Here is a 17,904-nt window from a genome sequence, read left to right as displayed (position 1 = left end):
TTCAAGAATCAACAATATGTCAGAATGCTTGCATTCATGTATAAGTAAAACCATATATTAAAACCTTTGAATTTTTTAATATCGTAATTGAACATGTTTTCCATTGTAAAATTGCCCCCCTACCTAATGCGTCCAAACTCTACCAGTGAAGGTTAAGATCTTGACCAATTTGAATCCACGCGCACTATCTTAAGTTGCTTTCACTTAAGATACAGCTTTTCTAGACATAATATTTTTCAAAAGAATATTTGTTAAGATTTTTCTCTATTATATAGTCCTTGTAAAAATTCGACCCAAAATTGTGGCCCTATCCCCTAAGATCATTATTTGAAGAAACTTGAAATTACACTTTCTGAGGATGCTTCCACACAAGTTTCAGCTTTTCTGGCCAATTGGTTTAAAGAGGAAGAATTAAAAAAAAAATTCTCTATACATCTCCCTTTGTGTCCCCATTGTGTCCCCATCCTATTCCCGGGGATCATGATTTGAGCAAACTTGAATCTATACCCTATCTGAGAATGCTTCCTTGCAAAATTCAGCTTTTCTAGCCGAATGGTTTTTGAGAAGAAGATTTTTGACAAATACCAACAAATTTTCAATAATTTCCAATTATCTCCCCTTGAAAGAAAGGCGTGGCCCTTTATTTTAACAAATCCTTCACCCAATGACGCTTTGTTCACAATTTGATGAAATCGGCCCTGTGGTTCTGGAGAAGAAGTCAAAAATGTAAAAAGTTTACAGACAGACAGTCAGACAGACGGACGGACAGACTGACGCCGGACAAAAAATGATCAGAAAAGCTCACTTGAACTTTCAGCTCAGGTGAGCTAAAAATATACAACGCATTCATTTGCCTTACTTTTGACCGGGACATCGTCGAGGAAGTTTTCACACAAAGATGATTGTCGTTTGGGTATAAAATAAAAAAATCCTTCAGTAATTTTTAAATAAGCAATAGAGTAGTTCCTACGAATAGACGTGCAAAGTTAATGAAATATTCCATTCTCACTTTCCCTTTTGCATTAAAGTATGCCAAACGCTCGTTTAAAAACTCGGCGAAGGTTGGGTTTTTCGAAGAATGCACTGGTTATGTAAGTTAAATGTCTGGGGTTTATTTTTTCCTTTTTTTTTAAAAATTTCATCTTTTGTCACACGAACAATCTTATTGGATGTCCAATGTTATCATCTGTTTTACATGGATTTTTGTATTAAATTTTATAAACAACAATACACATGTACGATTACATTACATTTATATTAGGGGGAGGGGCAAATTTGCTTATAGAAAATTGAATTACAATGGAGTTGCCCCTCCCTCTTCCTACTTTTTTGGGAGCATGTAAGAAACTGAAGTGAAAATAAGGAAATTAATAACAGTGAAATTGAATTTACAAAGCATACATTGTACGCACTCACAGCGCTCCTCCGCAATGGATTAGAATTTCCCCATTTGCTAATTTCCCTTTTCATTTTTATTATTTTTTTGGTCAAGATTTTTTTTTGGATCAGTCTGCCCCCCCCCCCCTTCAACCAACTTTTAAAAGCGATGCTAAGTGTCTGCATTGTTTACATTGGTCCTATATTTCCGTTGGTTTTGTATTTACAGTTTCGAGGATGCGTAATTTGGTTCAACCACTGAAAACTGTTGTTAAATGTTCCACTTACATGAATATTGACTCATTAACGGAGTTCAGCAATAAAAGTTCACTCTTAGGTAAACTTTTATTTAAAAAAAAAACCAAGTGCCTGTGAACGAAATCTAGTCTCAGTCAAAAACTTAAGATGCGGGAGGAGGTTAAGGTTTTGAAGCAGGTACCCTTGATAGCCATGTCAAAAGTTTTAACTGGTCTTTATCTTCACCAAACTTCGATGGAAACTGCATCTTGTGATATCGTTTGATCACAACAGGCTTTACTGCTAAATTTGGGCCATGGAAAACATTAATATTATCAAGGTGGCTCGAACCACAACTTGGTGTTGTGGACTGAAGAATAGAGCAGCTAGCAGTAGGGCTGGTTCAATTCTAAATCGGCTTAATTTTTTTTATTTATTAATAATGTCTTTCTAAACGGCAATGATTTGGAAATCCTACAAGATAAAACTCTTCATGCAACATCGTTTTTTTTCTCTCTATAGCTTCTAAATGAATTAATTACCATATGCAACTTCTAATCTTGTACTGTTTATTACATGTTTACACTACAAGACAAAAATATACGTTTATAATGTGTTTGTAAACTGCTGATCTTATAAAATGAATTCTACAAATGTTAATATTCAAGGTCAGATTCTCCCTTAAAAAGAAAATACCAAACAAGCAAGGGTTACTTATAAAAACCACTTTATTAAAAATGATAATTCAGTAACTTTGGAAAAGAAATAGGGACAGGGTTTTACACTACAGTTACAATCAACTCTATGTAACAACAAATACATTTTCAACGAAATGGTATACTACTCACATTTATGATGAAGACTGAAGAATGTAATAAATATTACTTTTTATCACAAGAACACTGAACAAATGTCTGTAAATGCATGTACGTCTATATACATTCAATGACTCACTAAAATTCCAAAGTAATTCCCAGTTACAGAATTGTTCATATTGCAAAAGAAAGAAGTACTGGAATATAACTACTCATTCTTTCAGTGTAAAAAAAAACCCACCCTGTTTATTAGCATGACAAAGAAACATACACTTGATATTCAAACAAGAGGCCAATTGGCCTTAACGGTCACCTGAGTAGCATATATCCAATATACAAACTTGTCATGGAGTCTCATATATGCATCTAATTAATTAGGTTTCATACTGGAGTAGAAAAATTAAAAATTTGTAATGACAACCACATTTAATTCAAAAAGAACTGTGAAACCTATAATTTTGGTGAAAAACTAAAAGATCTGGTCTACAAAATAATGAATTTAGTTTTCCTTTCAGGTGTGTGGGAGTAAAGAAGATAATTTTTTACCGTTATATGCATTAACATCTATACATCCATTTTGGCCCTGCCCTAGAGTCAAAACCCATACCCCAGGGGACATGAAAATTAAAATTTCAGTAGAGGACTTCCTGGTAAACATAATTATTAGTCGTTTTTTTTTTATACAGATGTGTGAGAATAGAGAAGAAGATTTTTAAACATTATATGCATTTACACTTTATTGCCATATTGCCCCCCCACCCCCCCCCCCCCATGTCCTGAACCCCTGACCCAGGGGCCATGAATTTCACAATTTAGGTAAAGGAGATTGTGGATATCATAACCATGTATTCAGTTTTTTGCCCACATGTGTGGGAGTAGAGAAGAAGATTTTCTTAGATTTAATACATTTTTACTATTTGGCCATATTGGCCCCACCCTAGAGCATGAACACCTAACAAAGGTGTCATGAATTTCACAATTTTAGTAGAGAGCCTCATGGACATCATAATCATGCATTTAGTTTTTAACAAATATATATAAGAGTAGAGAAGAAGATTTTCTAAGATTTAATACATTTTTACTATTTGGCCATATCGGCCCCACCCTAGAGCATGAACCCCTGACCGAGGGGTCGTGAATTTCACAATTAAGGTAGAGGGCTTCATGGACATCATAAACATGCATTTAGTTTTTAACAAATATATATGGGAGTAGAGAAGAAGATTTTCTAAGATTTAATATATTTTTACTATTTGGCCATATTGGCCCCACCCTAGAGCCTGAACCCCTGACCCAGGGGTCATGAATTTCACAATTTAGCTAGAGGGCTTCATGGACATCATAATCATGCATTTAGTATTTAACAAATATATATGAGAGTAGAGAAGAAGATTTTCTAAGATTTAATACATTTTTACTATATGGCCATATTGGCCCCACCCTAGAGCATGAACACCTAACAAAGGGGTCATGAATTTCACAATTTAGGTTGAGGGCTTCATGGACATCATTATCATGCATTTAGTTTTTAACAAATATATATGATAGTAGAGAAGAAGATTTTCTAAGATTTTGATACATTTTTACTATATGGCCATATTGGCCCCACCCTAGAGCCAGAACCCCTGACCCAGGGGCCATAAATTTCACAATTTTGGTAGAGGGCCTCATGGACATCATAACCATGCATTCAGTTTTTTCCTCACATGTGTGGAAGTAGAGAAGAAGATTTTTGAAAATTTGGCTTTTTTTGCATATTTGGCCCCGCCCGTGGCACCCCAGGGGTGGTAGAGCCATAAATTTCACAATTTAGATTCTTCTTACCATAGAGATGCTTCACACCAAAAATGGTAACGATTGGCCAGGTAGTTTCCAAGAAGAAGTTAAAAATGTAAAATTGTTAACGCACGACGCACGACGCACAACGCACGACGACGGACGAAGACCAATTGCAATAGGTCACCTGAGTGACTCAGGTGACCTAAAAATGTGATTTAAATACTTTCAAAGTCTGCATTGATGATCATTTATATAGCAACTTTAAAGGACTTTGTTATAGCTATTAAAATATTGATACACTTTTTATGTAAACTTAAAAAATTAAAATTTAACAAGAGGCCCATGGGCCACATCGCTCACCTGAGGAACAATCGGTATGATAAAATCAGCTTAATGGAGTCATAATACAAACTATCTGGACAATAATACATGTAGATCCTGTATAAATAAAATCCATTTTCCCCTGGATATTCCTATGTTTATATTAATCATTAGTCCCTTTTCTAACAGGATGATTTTATAGTCATATCATATGTTGAGTATTGCAGTTCTCAAAAAGATCCTTAACAATAATTTATATATGGGATATAAACGTACATCAAACTCTGAACCTTCTCGGGAGGCCAAAGAATTGTCCTGTGGCCTAAGTCTTAACAATTATAAAGAGCATCTGGCTGATTAGTTTCTGAGAAGATTTTTAAAGATTTACCCTATATATTCCTTTGTTAAACTTTGAGCCCCCATTGTGGCCCCACCCTACCCCTGGGGATCATGATTTTCACAACTATGAATCTACACTACCTGAGGATGCTTTCACACAAGTTTCAGCTTTCCTGGCTGATTAGTTTCTGAGAAGAAGATTTTTAAAGATTTACTCTGTTTATTCCTATGTAAAAACATCGACCTCCCATTGTGGCCCAAACCTACCCCAAGGGTTATGATTTTCAAAAATTTGAATCTACACTACCTGAGGATGCTTCCACACAAGTTTCAGCTTTCCTGGCTAATTATTTTCTGAGAAGAAGATTTTTAAAGATTTACTATATAATCATATGTTAAACTTCGACCCCCAATTGTGGCCCCATTCTACCCCCAGGGGTTATTATTTTCACAACGTTGAATCAACACTACCTGAGGATGCTTCCGAACAAGTTTCAGCATTGCCGGCTGATTAGTTTCTGAGAAGATTTTTAAAGATTTACTCTTTATATTCCTATGTTTAACTTCGATCCTTCATTGTGGCCCCACCCTACCCCCGGGGGTCATGATTTTCACAACTTTGAATTTACACTACCTGAGGATGCATCCACACAAGTGTCAGCTTTCCTGGCTGATAATTTTCTGAGAAGAAGATTTTTAAAGATTTACTCTATATATTCCTATGTTAAACTTCGATCCTCCATTGTGGCCCCACCCTACCCCCAGGGGTCATGATTTTCACAACTATGAATCTACACTACCTGAAGATGCTTTAACACAAGTTTCAGCTTTCCTGGCTGATTGGTTTCTGAGAAGAAGATTTTTAAAGATTTACTCTATATATTTCTATGTTAACCTTCGATCCCCCATTGTGGCCTCACCGTACCCCGGGGGTCATGGTTTTCACAACTTTGAATCTACACTACCTGAGGATCCTTCCACACAAGTGTCAGCTTTCCTGGCCGTTTAGTTTCTGAGAAGATTTTTTAAGATTTAATCTATATATTCCTATGTTAAACTTCGACTCCCCATTGTGGCCCCACCCTACCTTCGGGGATCATGATTTTCACAAATTTGTATCTACATTACCTGATGATGCTTTCACACAAGTTTTATCTTTCCTGGCTGATTAGTTTCTGAGAAGAAGATTTTTAAAGATTTACTCTATATATTCATTTGTTAAATGTCGACCCCCCCCCCCCCATTGTGGCCCCACCCTCAGGTGAGCTAAAAAGGTTAAGTTTACAATACAATAAGTTGTTATAGTTGGTTTCTGGAAGAAACGACTTTGAAAATTTTCTTAATTAATATTGACAAATTTTTTACTTTTTTAAGCTTTAGTTTTTTAGATCTGTGTACAAACATAGAATTGTGAGCAAATTTCTGTATCTTGCTTATAATTCGAAGCTTAACACTCAAATATGGTTACTAAATAGAAATTGTAAACAATTAAACACAAGAAACATGCACTACATGTATAACAAATAAAGAACACAATTTATTTTTTCGAAATGAATCATATATATACATGTATATACCTACATATTTCCGTCAGCGATATCAAACTCTATTCAAACTGAATAAACTCGAGAAAATGCCGAGCATCTCAACAAAACCTATTGCATTAATCTACATGTACCATTACGCAAAAGATAATGCCGAATTACCGATAGAATGAATTGTATTTCAGTACCCCTACAACAGATTTTGCTTAATTTGCGCAGGTAAACAGTTAACTGTTTGATTTACCGGAGTCTCTGTTTGATTTGATACGTAAAAATCACGAAATACAGACGATAGTTTCCAGGTTACAAAGCATAATGAGAACGAAACGAATATCGGAACAAGCTAACACCAACGTCATGTGTGAAAACTGTCAACGCATTGAAATATTTAGCCTCAATTTACTTCACAAAATCGGCACCAATATATTTGGTATGTTTCAAAATTTCCCTTCATACGCGAACTGTTGCACAACAAGCAAATTCATCATAGTCAGATCGACCCTTTTTCGTATAATGTCATGGCTGCTTTAAACAAAGAACCTCGTTTTAGAAGTATGGAATCATTTTACCGGATGCCGAACCCGAAGCTATTAAACTGATTGAAACACGCCTTTCCTTTATTATTATTTTCGTAATAACTCAGATTTGAAACAGAATTACACTTTAATTTTTGCAATTTATATTTTCCTTCCCATAATGATAATTTATGCTAAACTAGGTTGAATTTGCCTCGGTAGTTCTTGAGAAGAAGATTTTTAAAAATGCACCCCCCTTTTTCTACAGTTTCAAGGTTTTCTCCGCTTTGAATACAGATCAAACTTTTATTTCTGCAATTTATATTCGCCCTCCCATAAGGATGCTTTGTGCCAAATTTGGTTGAAATTGGATAAGCGGTTTTAGAGAAGAAGTTCAAAATGTAAAAAGTTTACAGACGGACAGACGGACGGACGGACAGACGGACAGACGGACGGACAGACGGACGACGGACAAAATGTGATCAGAATAGCTCACTTGAGCTTTCAGCTCAGGTGAGCTAAAAAGAGAAAACATTTAAAACAATTTTGAAATCAATGTAGTTATTCAAACTACAATTCTATGACATCGTATCCTGGCATGGGATAAAAAGTATTTTATATATATACAAACATATACCGGTAAATCTTCTGGTACTTGAAATCAAAAATCCTCAAAATTGCACTCATCCTAATTTTGTTCAGCATTAAATTTTCATTTTAACTCAATACACTTCTGTTCAGTCATATTAAAATTTCACTTTGTAATACATGAAATAACTGTACCCGATCTAAAATCAAATCACGTGCACGGGAGTTCAGCCTCACTTTGTAGACCGGTACATGCATAACTCTGTTTATATTACTGAACACAGCAAGCATTGTCCCTCTCACATAAAGACGAACATTTTACCTTACACTGCTACACAAAAACATGTGTACCAGCAAGAGAAATTGGACAATGAACAAAGTGTTCACACGCCTTGCAAGTCAATACATTACAGGTTCTTTAAACAAATGAAAAGCAATCTCTATTTTTTTTTCTCTAAAGACTAAAACTAATGAATTTACAGTATGTACAGTATATACAAATATTTACACAATATTTTAACAATATGCAATGTACAGGTAACTGAACTGGCCCCAGTGGCCATAAAACTTAGACGAGCTCACTTTTGATCTCGGTCTCACTTTAACAATAGGAATTATGGTGGAAAATTGAGACTGAGATCACAAATGAGCTTGTCTTTAGTAACAACATAATTAAAACAAAGATAACATGGCACTGCTGGCTTCATCTATGAAACCTCTCCTCCATCCAGAGTCCTTCATCACTACGCTTGTTGTGGTGCGGTCCGTTTATTGTGGGGTATCCACTTCAAACAGTTTGAATCAATGGCTCTATTGTCTGTGGGTCTCTTGGCCTTCTTCTCCAAGAAATCTTCGATCAGATCCTAGAGGACAAATTGTAATGAGTTATCAGTTGTACTGAGGACTTAAAATATTTATCTGAGCACAACAAATCATCTATTGATCTGATTTGTTTTATTATGAAAATTAAATGCATTTGAAACCCTTCCATAACTGAGATACATGAATATGTATAACAATCCTAGTTTTAGGTATTTATATTCGACTGAGATCTTATCGTTTTGAATTAAAACAAAATGATTTATCAACAAGATATGGTTTACAAATCAAGCATTTATTTTTACTGAAATCACATACCACTAACTGGCACTGTTAGGACAACAGAGCTAGTTGTTTGTATGTTTAATTTTAAAAAAAAGAAAGAATTACCTGTCTCTTAAGTACTAAATGTTTGCCCTTCCAGTACTTCAGCATGCCCAAGGCCTGAAGAGTGCTGACAATGTCATTAGCATTAATGGCCGTCTCCTGGCTCACATCTACAAGATTAACATTAGAAATTTATATCATAAAAGCTAATGTGATTAAAGGAAAAAAACCCACATATCTACAAGACTTAAAATGATGCAAATATCATGAAAGCTGAACTTTCAGAGAACCAAAATACATACTGTAGATTCCTTATTTTACGTGAGTGCTTAATTCAGCGATTTAACGGTTTCCCATCAAATCTTCAGAACATAAAATTGTGAATGCCGAAATTTTAACAGAATTTCATGAAGTTTACATATGTTCGAAATCTAAAGTGAGATTTTAAAATTTGCGTGACAGCTTCTTTCGATTTTACGCGGATACTGTGGAATCATTTAAAATTTGTTGGGGCCAATTTTCGTGGATTATGACTTTTTTGCTCAGTAGTGGGGAGGTAATTTCGTGGATGTGTCGGTTACTGCTTAAGCAACAAAGATAACTCTATCTAAAATTGTTTTCTTTGAGGATTTAAATTTGTGGGGGAGGGCTACCCACGAATACCACAAAAATTGAGCCACCACGAATTCTACTGATTCCACAGTACATTGCATTAATTTTCGCATTTAATTAGGAATTTACAGTATTCCATTCACTTGTCCTGTGGGCCCCTCCCTACCTTTGATACAGATTTCCTTGCCCTGGTACTTGTGGAGGTACCCCAGCAGCACGTCCTTCCAGTAACTCCTGTAGCTGATGAGACCCAGGTCAGACAATGGTCGCTCGGGCGAGCCGATCTTGTTCTCCGTTTTACTTAATAAATAACCTACAAAATCGCAGACATCTTACTTTTAAATACTTAGTTTTATTTGTCAAATAAAAAGTTCAGTTATTATATAAACTGATAAACTGATCATTAATCATTTATACATTTTAAAGGAATAAATTACAATCTGTTATAGTCAATTTATGATCAATTACAACTGGTATTCTCCCAAATAGTCCATTATCAATTGAATACAACATTTAGCAATGGGTGCGATGCTTGATATGAATAAATTGAAAGCAATTTATTCAATAAGTTTTATGAAAATAAGTTTATACAAATGAGTAGGGCTGGGACGATTCTGTACTTAGCCGATTCGGTACATATCACGATACATGAGATGCGATATGATACATATCACGATACATTGCAACTAAATGAAAACATGAATAAGGGTTAAAAATTTATTCAATCTGTCGATGTATTACCGCATGTCCAAAGTTATTTTGATATATTTAAAATGAGCGTTGCACAATTTACAAATTACTTAAGTCTCATATACACTACTTTTTCATATACAAGTAATCCAAAAGTTGTCCACACTCCAGATTTAGCTTCCTAACAGTTTTGACAACTTTACTGGGGTTTCCGCCATCTTTGTACTTTCATATTAGGCGCGAAGACTAAAAATAGCCGATATCTGAAGCTCGGATATTTTTGGAAAATAAAAAAAAGTTCGCTTAGGTATCGTTGTATTAATGGTAAATGTATCGATCCAAATATCATCAAAATAAATACCGTGATGCACCGGTGCATCTGTGGATCGTCCTATCCTACAAATGAGTATATCTTAATCTGCTGCATTAATCTGATTGCAATTAGAGGTAAAATGCATTTCGGTTCCGACAAAAAAAAAAGGATAATAAAACAAAAAATAAATGCATCACCTTGATATATAGTATACATATACACTGTAGATTGTATGAGTTGTAAATCCTTTTTAATTGATTAAAGCATACTATATAGTATGCTATACATGATATCTTATACTATAAAAAAATTATCAATAAACACTCACTGAAGTCGATCAACATTTTTCCATAACCCTGCCTCATGTACTGGGGCAATGTCAATATACAGGACACATTGTAGTTCAAGAAACTATTCTTCTCCTGTTTAAGAAAAAATAAAACTGTTGTTTAAAGCAAATAGTAACATACGACATGCTTAAATGTCTATGTAAACAATGAAACTTTCAACAGGAAAATGATGCAGGGAAATTCACATTGTGCTAACCTTGGAGAAGTAGCCGATTATATGACACCCATGATTGTCATTCTCCGTCATGACGTAAAACAAGAACGGTTCCACATCAAAATACAGAGTCTTGTGGTCGAGGAACAGCTTGGCCAGTAAGCAGAGGTTCTGACAGTAAACCTGCAGAAGAACATAGCTTAAATCTGCAGACTTGCAAACTATTAATAAGATCACCAAATTGCATCCTACAATCCAAGAAATTTTGCTAACTTTAGACCAAACTCTATAATACCATCTTATTTTTCGACGTTTGTATGAAAAGAGTATTGTTGTTTCTACCTTGTTTCTTTTTCCGTCTACTTCAAACATAGAAATATTTTTGTTTCTGTAGATTTCATCCCCTGGTGGATGTCTCCATACACATTTTGCCTTGAAAAAATAAAAGAATGAATTTTTTTTTCAATCAATTCACAAATTTTCACAATTTTTTCTTTAAAAAATCTCTTTCACAATCCACATCCTCATATTGCTATACCGTACATATTTATGTTACACCTACCATGTGTCTCCTGAGAATCGTGGAGGTCTTCATGTACTTGAGACAGAACTCGCACAGGTAGATTTTGGGCAAGCGGGCATACTCCTCAGGGTACGGGCTGGAATACCATGTGGACATTTCGAAGCGGCCGATCTCCAGCTTTTTGATCCTGTACTCCTGCAGGTCATTCCTGGAGTAGTGGGTAGTAATCTCATGCTCCTGTAGAAATTTATGGTCATTACAATTTATTCTGAATTCAAATAAGATTACTTGTATGCATAAAATTAGGAAGACAAATCTGTGCCTGATTTTGATTTTGTAAATTAATTCAGATCATTTTTGGATTGGATGAGTAAACAGAATATAATAAATGATTTTATTAGTGAATGTGCAATAGTTAACAGGATTTTTATTTCTAAATTTCTAAAAAGCAAATAGATTACTGGTATCTCTTTTAGTAAGGCCTGTGTTCAATTCCTTAAATAATAAGTACAAACTCTCTTTGAAAATTGAAGGAATCAACATGAAATCAGCAAATTTCAGATAGGGAATCAAAATCCATTTATTTGGTGAGCCCAATTCCCCACAAAGTCCCATATTTATATCATACTTTCTCTGCTTTAATACATGTACATGTGTAATCATTTATTCTGCAGAAAATCTTTCCTCTGAAATAATTTTCCAATAAAAGTTGTAAATTGATTTCAAAAATGACTTAAGTTTGCCTACATAAATTCAAAATGACTCCATAATAAACTGTCACAGAACTTGCTCTTACCAAAACTTCACAGGCCTTCGCCTGGGCTTCCTTGAACAGCTTCAGATCGCTCTTGGACGCCAGACCCTGGAGCAGGGGTTCCCTGGCTCGCTCAAAGTTCTCCTTGTGTGCACGGTGTTTCTTTCTCAGCTCGTCAGGAATCTCTTTGAATTTCTTCCTCTCGTCTCGTACTGCTCGCACTTTTTCTTTCTGCTCATTGGTCTGAACCTGGAAAGCAGGTATGATTTTAACTTCAATGTTTTAATTTTCTATAATACAATAAATGATGCATTTTATTTTAAGATCAGACCTGTTTCATTGTTTTTCAGAATTTTTCAATATTTTTGATTTACTGGTAACTACCGGTAAACTATACAATTTAAAACTCATTCCTAAAGATTTCCAAAACATAAGAAACCAGAACATTTCCTGATGAACAACATCCATAATTCATATGTCTCACAGCATAAAAGATTATTCAAGTGAGTTTTAAAATCATCTAGAGTTAAGTAATAAAAGGACTATCTAAAATCAATAGGAATATCAAGTGTCTTAAAAAGAAATACTGTGGTTTCATTAATATTCAAGGGTATCAATTTTCGTGGTTATAGGGAAAATCATAGTTTTGAGGATACGGAAGTTCGTGGCCAGTGACCCTATCAATACAAAATGTTAATAGAAATTGCGCTTCAATGAACATTTATTTCGTGGATCAACTTAACAATGAAATCCACGAAAATTGGTATTCAACTAATATTGATGAAACCACAGTAGATAATTAGTTTACAAATAAATGTTGCGATTTTGTGCCCTACCAATCGTCTCATATCTCTCTTTCCCGTAGTTGTCTCTTGGGTTTTATCCTTTTCTTCCTGCTGCTTCTGACGGTCATCATATTTTTTCTATTTCGGCAAAAACAAATAAGGTCAGACACTGAGACATGTGATTCATAATCTTGCATCAGCATGTTATCTTTTATTCATTTCGCTGAAAATATGCATGCTCAGAATCATGAGCAGGAATTTACATTTATCCTGCATTGTGTAACTTATGCAACATGACTTGAAAATGTACTATTTTCGCAATTAGACCAAACAAAATTTATTTTTCACATATAGAAACTATTTTATTAATTAAGAACACACTTTTGGTCATAAAACTACCGGGTACTTTTAATTTTACATTCTTGCAATGAATAACAATGATACTGTATGGCTTAGAAAAAACAATGAAAACAGAGATTAGAATTGATCAGAAATTAAAAGCCTACCCAACACTTTCATATACTGTTTTTCCATTATTATTTATCATACAACCAACTGCACTAGCTTTAAAAGATAAGCTTGTAAAAGTTGTTAACAAGTTCCAATAACCATGGATACCTTGCATTCATCGGCTGAAGTGTTGTGATAGAGGGGACACGACGCTAGTGTTCTGTGAGTCTCATGTCTTCCAGTTAAATGACCTTGGAAAAAAAAGAAAGAATAAATTTCTGACATATTACTGATTATACAAGATGTTAAATTAGCACATTTGCCAAACAAAACCCCATCAAAACACAGCAAACATAGACTTTTTATACGTCAATTCCTTTTTTATGAGAATTCCTATTACAAAAGATTAAAGGGACTAGGACACGATTTGAGATCAAAAAAATTATTTTTATTTTTGATGTATAAAATGGTTTATTGGAGCATTTTAAATGATTGACCAAAATATTAAATGTTAAAGTCAAGTCACTATTGAGATACAAAGGTAAGAATTGATAGTTATGTAAACAAAGCTCGAGTCTTATAGTTGTTTACAAAAATGTAATGTAGAGAACTACCATTTCTTAGACAAAATGACATATAAAAACATCTTAAACTAATTCAATATCTTCTTAAATACTATTATCAACAAAAGAAAGTTACATTTGATTGAAATTTACACCAATACAACGAATATGTAAAAATGACAATATTCGAGCTTTGTTTACAAAACAAAGAATTATAAACTCTGTGTCTTGCTTATAACTTGATATTTGAGTTTCAAATTTTGACATAGCATTATAAACTTTTATATTTATCAGTATAAACAGTGAAAATGGAAAAATAAAATTTGAAAATTTTAAGTCAAATCGTGTCCAAGTCCCTTTAACCTAAAACTGAAAATTCAAATTTCTCTCTCCCAACCCCTCCTTATTCTTTTTGCAATAGATCATTTTCCCATTCAATTCCTTATCAACTTGTCCATGTAATTACCGGTACTGGTTTCAGATACATGTTTTACTAACATGAATAAGGAACTCTTTTTTGATCACTTACCTTTAGAATCACAACCGGGGAGCGGACACTTTGCATTACTCTCATTATAGTCCATGTTAGGGGTGGCCCTTTTCTCTGTCCACATGGACATGAGTCCGTCCTCTGAAGAGGACTCCATTGTCTGTTTTTTAGAAGATTTCCCTTGTCTTGAGGGTGTGGGAAACTTTCCTCTGGGCGTCACAGTTCTTTCACTTATCCCACTCCTGCGACTGTCCTTTCCACGACTGTTTTTACCGGAGTCTGACTTTCCCTTGCCTGGGCTATCACTGATTGCCCGGTCAGAGTCACTAGAATTACCACTAGAGCGAGAACTGTTGGTCTTGCTCTTGTTTTTGGCTGCACTGGCCGTTTTGCCTCGACTGGATTTGGGGACAGGTGGTTCACTTTCTGATTCTGAGAAGGACTCTGAGAGATTCTTCTTTCTTTTTTTCTTTGGTGGCGCCACTGGATGTGGAGAATTCAGGCCTGTAGATGGTATAAATAAAACCATGTGTCATACAAACAGCTTGTTCAGGTTTTTTATGAATCACTGAGAATTGAGACAAATTAAAGGATTATTATTTCAAAGAGACCTTTCTCCAGGCTTCCTTTAATTCAGAGACTTCTGTCTTACAAAACAACAGTCTATTGGTTTAAAAGTTCAGTGATAATGCTACTGAGATATAATACCAGTTGCAAATGACCTAAAAATATAGTTCTGACCTACAGGATCAGACAAACCAGACAGATGTTCAATACTGCTACATTTGGCAATTGGTTTAAAACTTGTTGTGAAAGTAATTACCAGGTAGGTATTATGTACATGCTAATTAAATGTCATTTTCTATGCAAGTCTAAATCTACCTATGGCATGAAAAATGGTTAAAAATTGTTTACATGATAGTGACAATTTATTTTGCTAAAAAGAATACAAATAAATGCACATAAATTGACTTTTGATATAGTACACATAACAGGCTTGAAAACAACTTAGTCAATTCGTAAATACTTAACTTCTATGAATATAATTATGATATATACAAACCATGGCCTTTCATAGATATCAAGAAGAAAAATCATGTTTGTATACAAATTAAAATTAAATCAAAACTCTCTGGGGGTGAACAGTCAAATATAAACTTCCATATGAAACACTGTCATAGAAAATAAACATCTCTGTCCCACAAACTGTGAAAAATACCATTAATAACACGCCTAACTATGTGACCTATTCAATTAACACGGCAGTCTGAGCAGACTTTTAAACTATATGACCTATTTAAATCAAATTGATGGGTCACATCAGGGATTAATTTAAGCTGTGGGGGGAAACTACTACATGTATCTTAGAGAAAGTGGCAAACTGGCTAATCAGTTTACCTCACTGTGTTGACATTTGATCCCCCGGGGGAAGGTCTCTTTTGTTTTCAGTTAACAGTTCTGAATTTTTTACCTGCAGCTGACCTCCGTGTGACCCTGGACTCTGCCACACTCTCTGCTTCACTGTCCACCACAGAGCCCTCACTCTCCTCAGACTGAGAGGTGTCTTTCCCTCCTCTCTGCAACAAAAAGAAAATTTGAATACAACTAAAGAAACTCAAATTAAATTTTTCTGGTCAAACATAAATAAAAATATAAAGGCATAATGTTTTCAATAGACATAACATTTCATTGATTCGCATTCTTAGATGGTCTTGTAAGAATTTAATTCTGTTGTTTCAAATACACATATAACCACATTACTCATAAATAACCATAAAACATTTGATTTGGGGATTTATTTTCTTTGAAAACAGTTAACAATTATTGCCTCATTGCACTTAATTCATTCTGATCATTTCGTCAGTCTTATTCAATGGGAGAGATATTGTGACCCTCTGGATGCATTTGATTTTAGCCTTTTTAAACACCTGAGCACATAAATTAATCCTGATTTTTTAAAATGATTATCTGAAGTTACAAGCCGGAGTACAAGCCCTATTGGTTGACAAGATACAGACTTTCCTAGGAAGCCTAGGTAATCTAAAATTTAGGTTATGATGAGGATATTTGAACACCAAACGTGAATAAAATCTACCAATACGTTCACAACCAAACAGTTAACTGCACCCAATACTATATACGATAAATGAGTAATAGTGTCCAGATTTGAAGACATGGTGTTCAGTAATCATTTATATTGAAGTAAAGAGTTCAAGGAATGAGGCTATGTCATACTTTGCATAAAATCTGTGTTTTTAGGTCAAAAACACTTTGTTTACCGCTTTGTGTGACTTTTAAGGGTAAAACTTGACACACTTTTCTTCAGAAAAACTTTATTCAATATGAACAAAAAATAAGTCCAATTTGGTAGGTAAAATAGGTATACCATTCCGGCATTTAATCGCCAAATGGGAGTCAAACCACCAAATGGGGGTCGGTGCCCAACCTGATCAAAGCTGAATTAAATCACGGAAATGCATGCATAAAAAGTCGACTATAGTATAGATCTATACAATATTGGCGTTCAGTATTGATGAAAATATTTCGAACATAAATAAACTTTCTACAAAAAAGAGTCTTAACATAGAAACCAACTACCGACTAGTTTTTCTAGTTTTGTTTTTGTACAAGATTTATGAAGCCCATTGCTTTAGATACATAGCTACTATACGGGATGAAGAATGAGGCTTATACCACTGTTACCTTCCGTTTCGTCATATCCACTATAGTATACAGAATGTAAAGCGGTCTAATGGAGTTTCAATTTTCAAAAATTAAGGCATTCTATGTTTTTCATTCATTCAATTAGTACAATATTCCGCCGATAATTCACTTCCGGTTTAAACAGCGCCTCCTATCACTTTTTCCGATCCCGATGGAAAATAATTAATGAAAATTTATCTGGTGGTTTGAGAAGAATTCTACTTTACTTATTAATTTTCCTTATTTTAGACGAGTTCAGGTTAATAGAAGGTGAGGAGAAAGCATGTAGAAATATATTTGTTTGATAATTTTTTAACGATCCATTCTACCAGAGACATGAATATAAAATAACATCATATGTAGCTGATTCTATATTTGCTGCATTTTCCTGATTTGTAAATAAGTTTAAAAGAAGATAAGGGAATAAGATGGCGCAAATTCCCATTCGATTAAGTCGCGAAATACAATTTTGAATTTATTTTTCCCAATTAAATCTATTCAAATATATTATAATACAGGTTTGCAAAAGCACAATTTCTAACTATATTCAGTTTTTGATATATTTATAAAAAAAAAAGATAAGAAAAAAATATTTCCTGAAATTTTGATGGTATCAAACCCATAACATAATATCTTAATTAAATCAGGATAGCATATTTCAGGTACTCTAACCACTAATCCATTTCAGACACAACAAATTAAGTTGTTTTAATATTATGTGGGACCTTGGCCACGAATTTACCGACTTGTATTATTTTTTCAAAACGTTGAATTGTTGGGGCACAAAATGCCATTTTAATGTATAGTGGGTCATCTCTTCACGTTTTTTTTTGTATTTTGAAATCGTTTTGTTTTC

At 34.3% G+C, this 17,904-nt stretch overlaps 2 protein-coding genes across 2 annotated transcripts in view; one reads left to right on the top strand and one right to left on the bottom strand.

Moving 5' to 3' along the window:
• Positions 1 to 17,904, top strand: part of LOC105329922 (mitoferrin-1) — a 34,903-nt gene that overhangs the window by 2,505 nt on the left and 14,494 nt on the right. The gene's annotated exons all lie outside the window — the stretch shown is intronic.
• Positions 6,181 to 17,209, bottom strand: LOC117690566 (histone acetyltransferase KAT7). The gene is made up of 13 exons (XM_066068624.1): positions 17,049 to 17,209; positions 15,817 to 15,922; positions 14,385 to 14,849; positions 13,461 to 13,543; positions 12,894 to 12,980; positions 12,100 to 12,306; positions 11,343 to 11,540; positions 11,123 to 11,212; positions 10,823 to 10,963; positions 10,605 to 10,698; positions 9,440 to 9,586; positions 8,725 to 8,831; positions 6,181 to 8,378 (listed from the first exon to the last, which is right to left on the bottom strand). Exons 1-13 carry the CDS (start codon positions 17,061 to 17,063, stop codon positions 8,259 to 8,261), a joined length of 1,860 nt encoding a protein of 619 aa, XP_065924696.1. The 5' UTR covers positions 17,064 to 17,209; the 3' UTR covers positions 6,181 to 8,258.

The sequence above is a fragment of the Magallana gigas genome, chromosome 8 (genome assembly GCF_963853765.1).
Source record: "Magallana gigas chromosome 8, xbMagGiga1.1, whole genome shotgun sequence".
Lineage (NCBI taxonomy): Eukaryota > Metazoa > Mollusca > Bivalvia > Ostreida > Ostreidae > Magallana > Magallana gigas.
Note: the sequence above shows the minus strand (reverse complement) of the source record. Positions and strands in the feature narration are given on the sequence as shown.

Excerpts from the sequence above, each read along its gene's own strand:
- LOC117690566 (XM_066068624.1), bottom strand. Across the intron at positions 13,544-14,384 it reads CCCCGGTTGTGATTCTAAAG|GTCATTTAACTGGAAGACAT; the intron begins GTAAGTGATCAA and ends TTTTTTTCCAAG. Across the intron at positions 9,587-10,604 it reads AAAAATGTTGATCGACTTCA|GTTATTTATTAAGTAAAACG; the intron begins GTGAGTGTTTAT and ends GCGATTTTGTAG.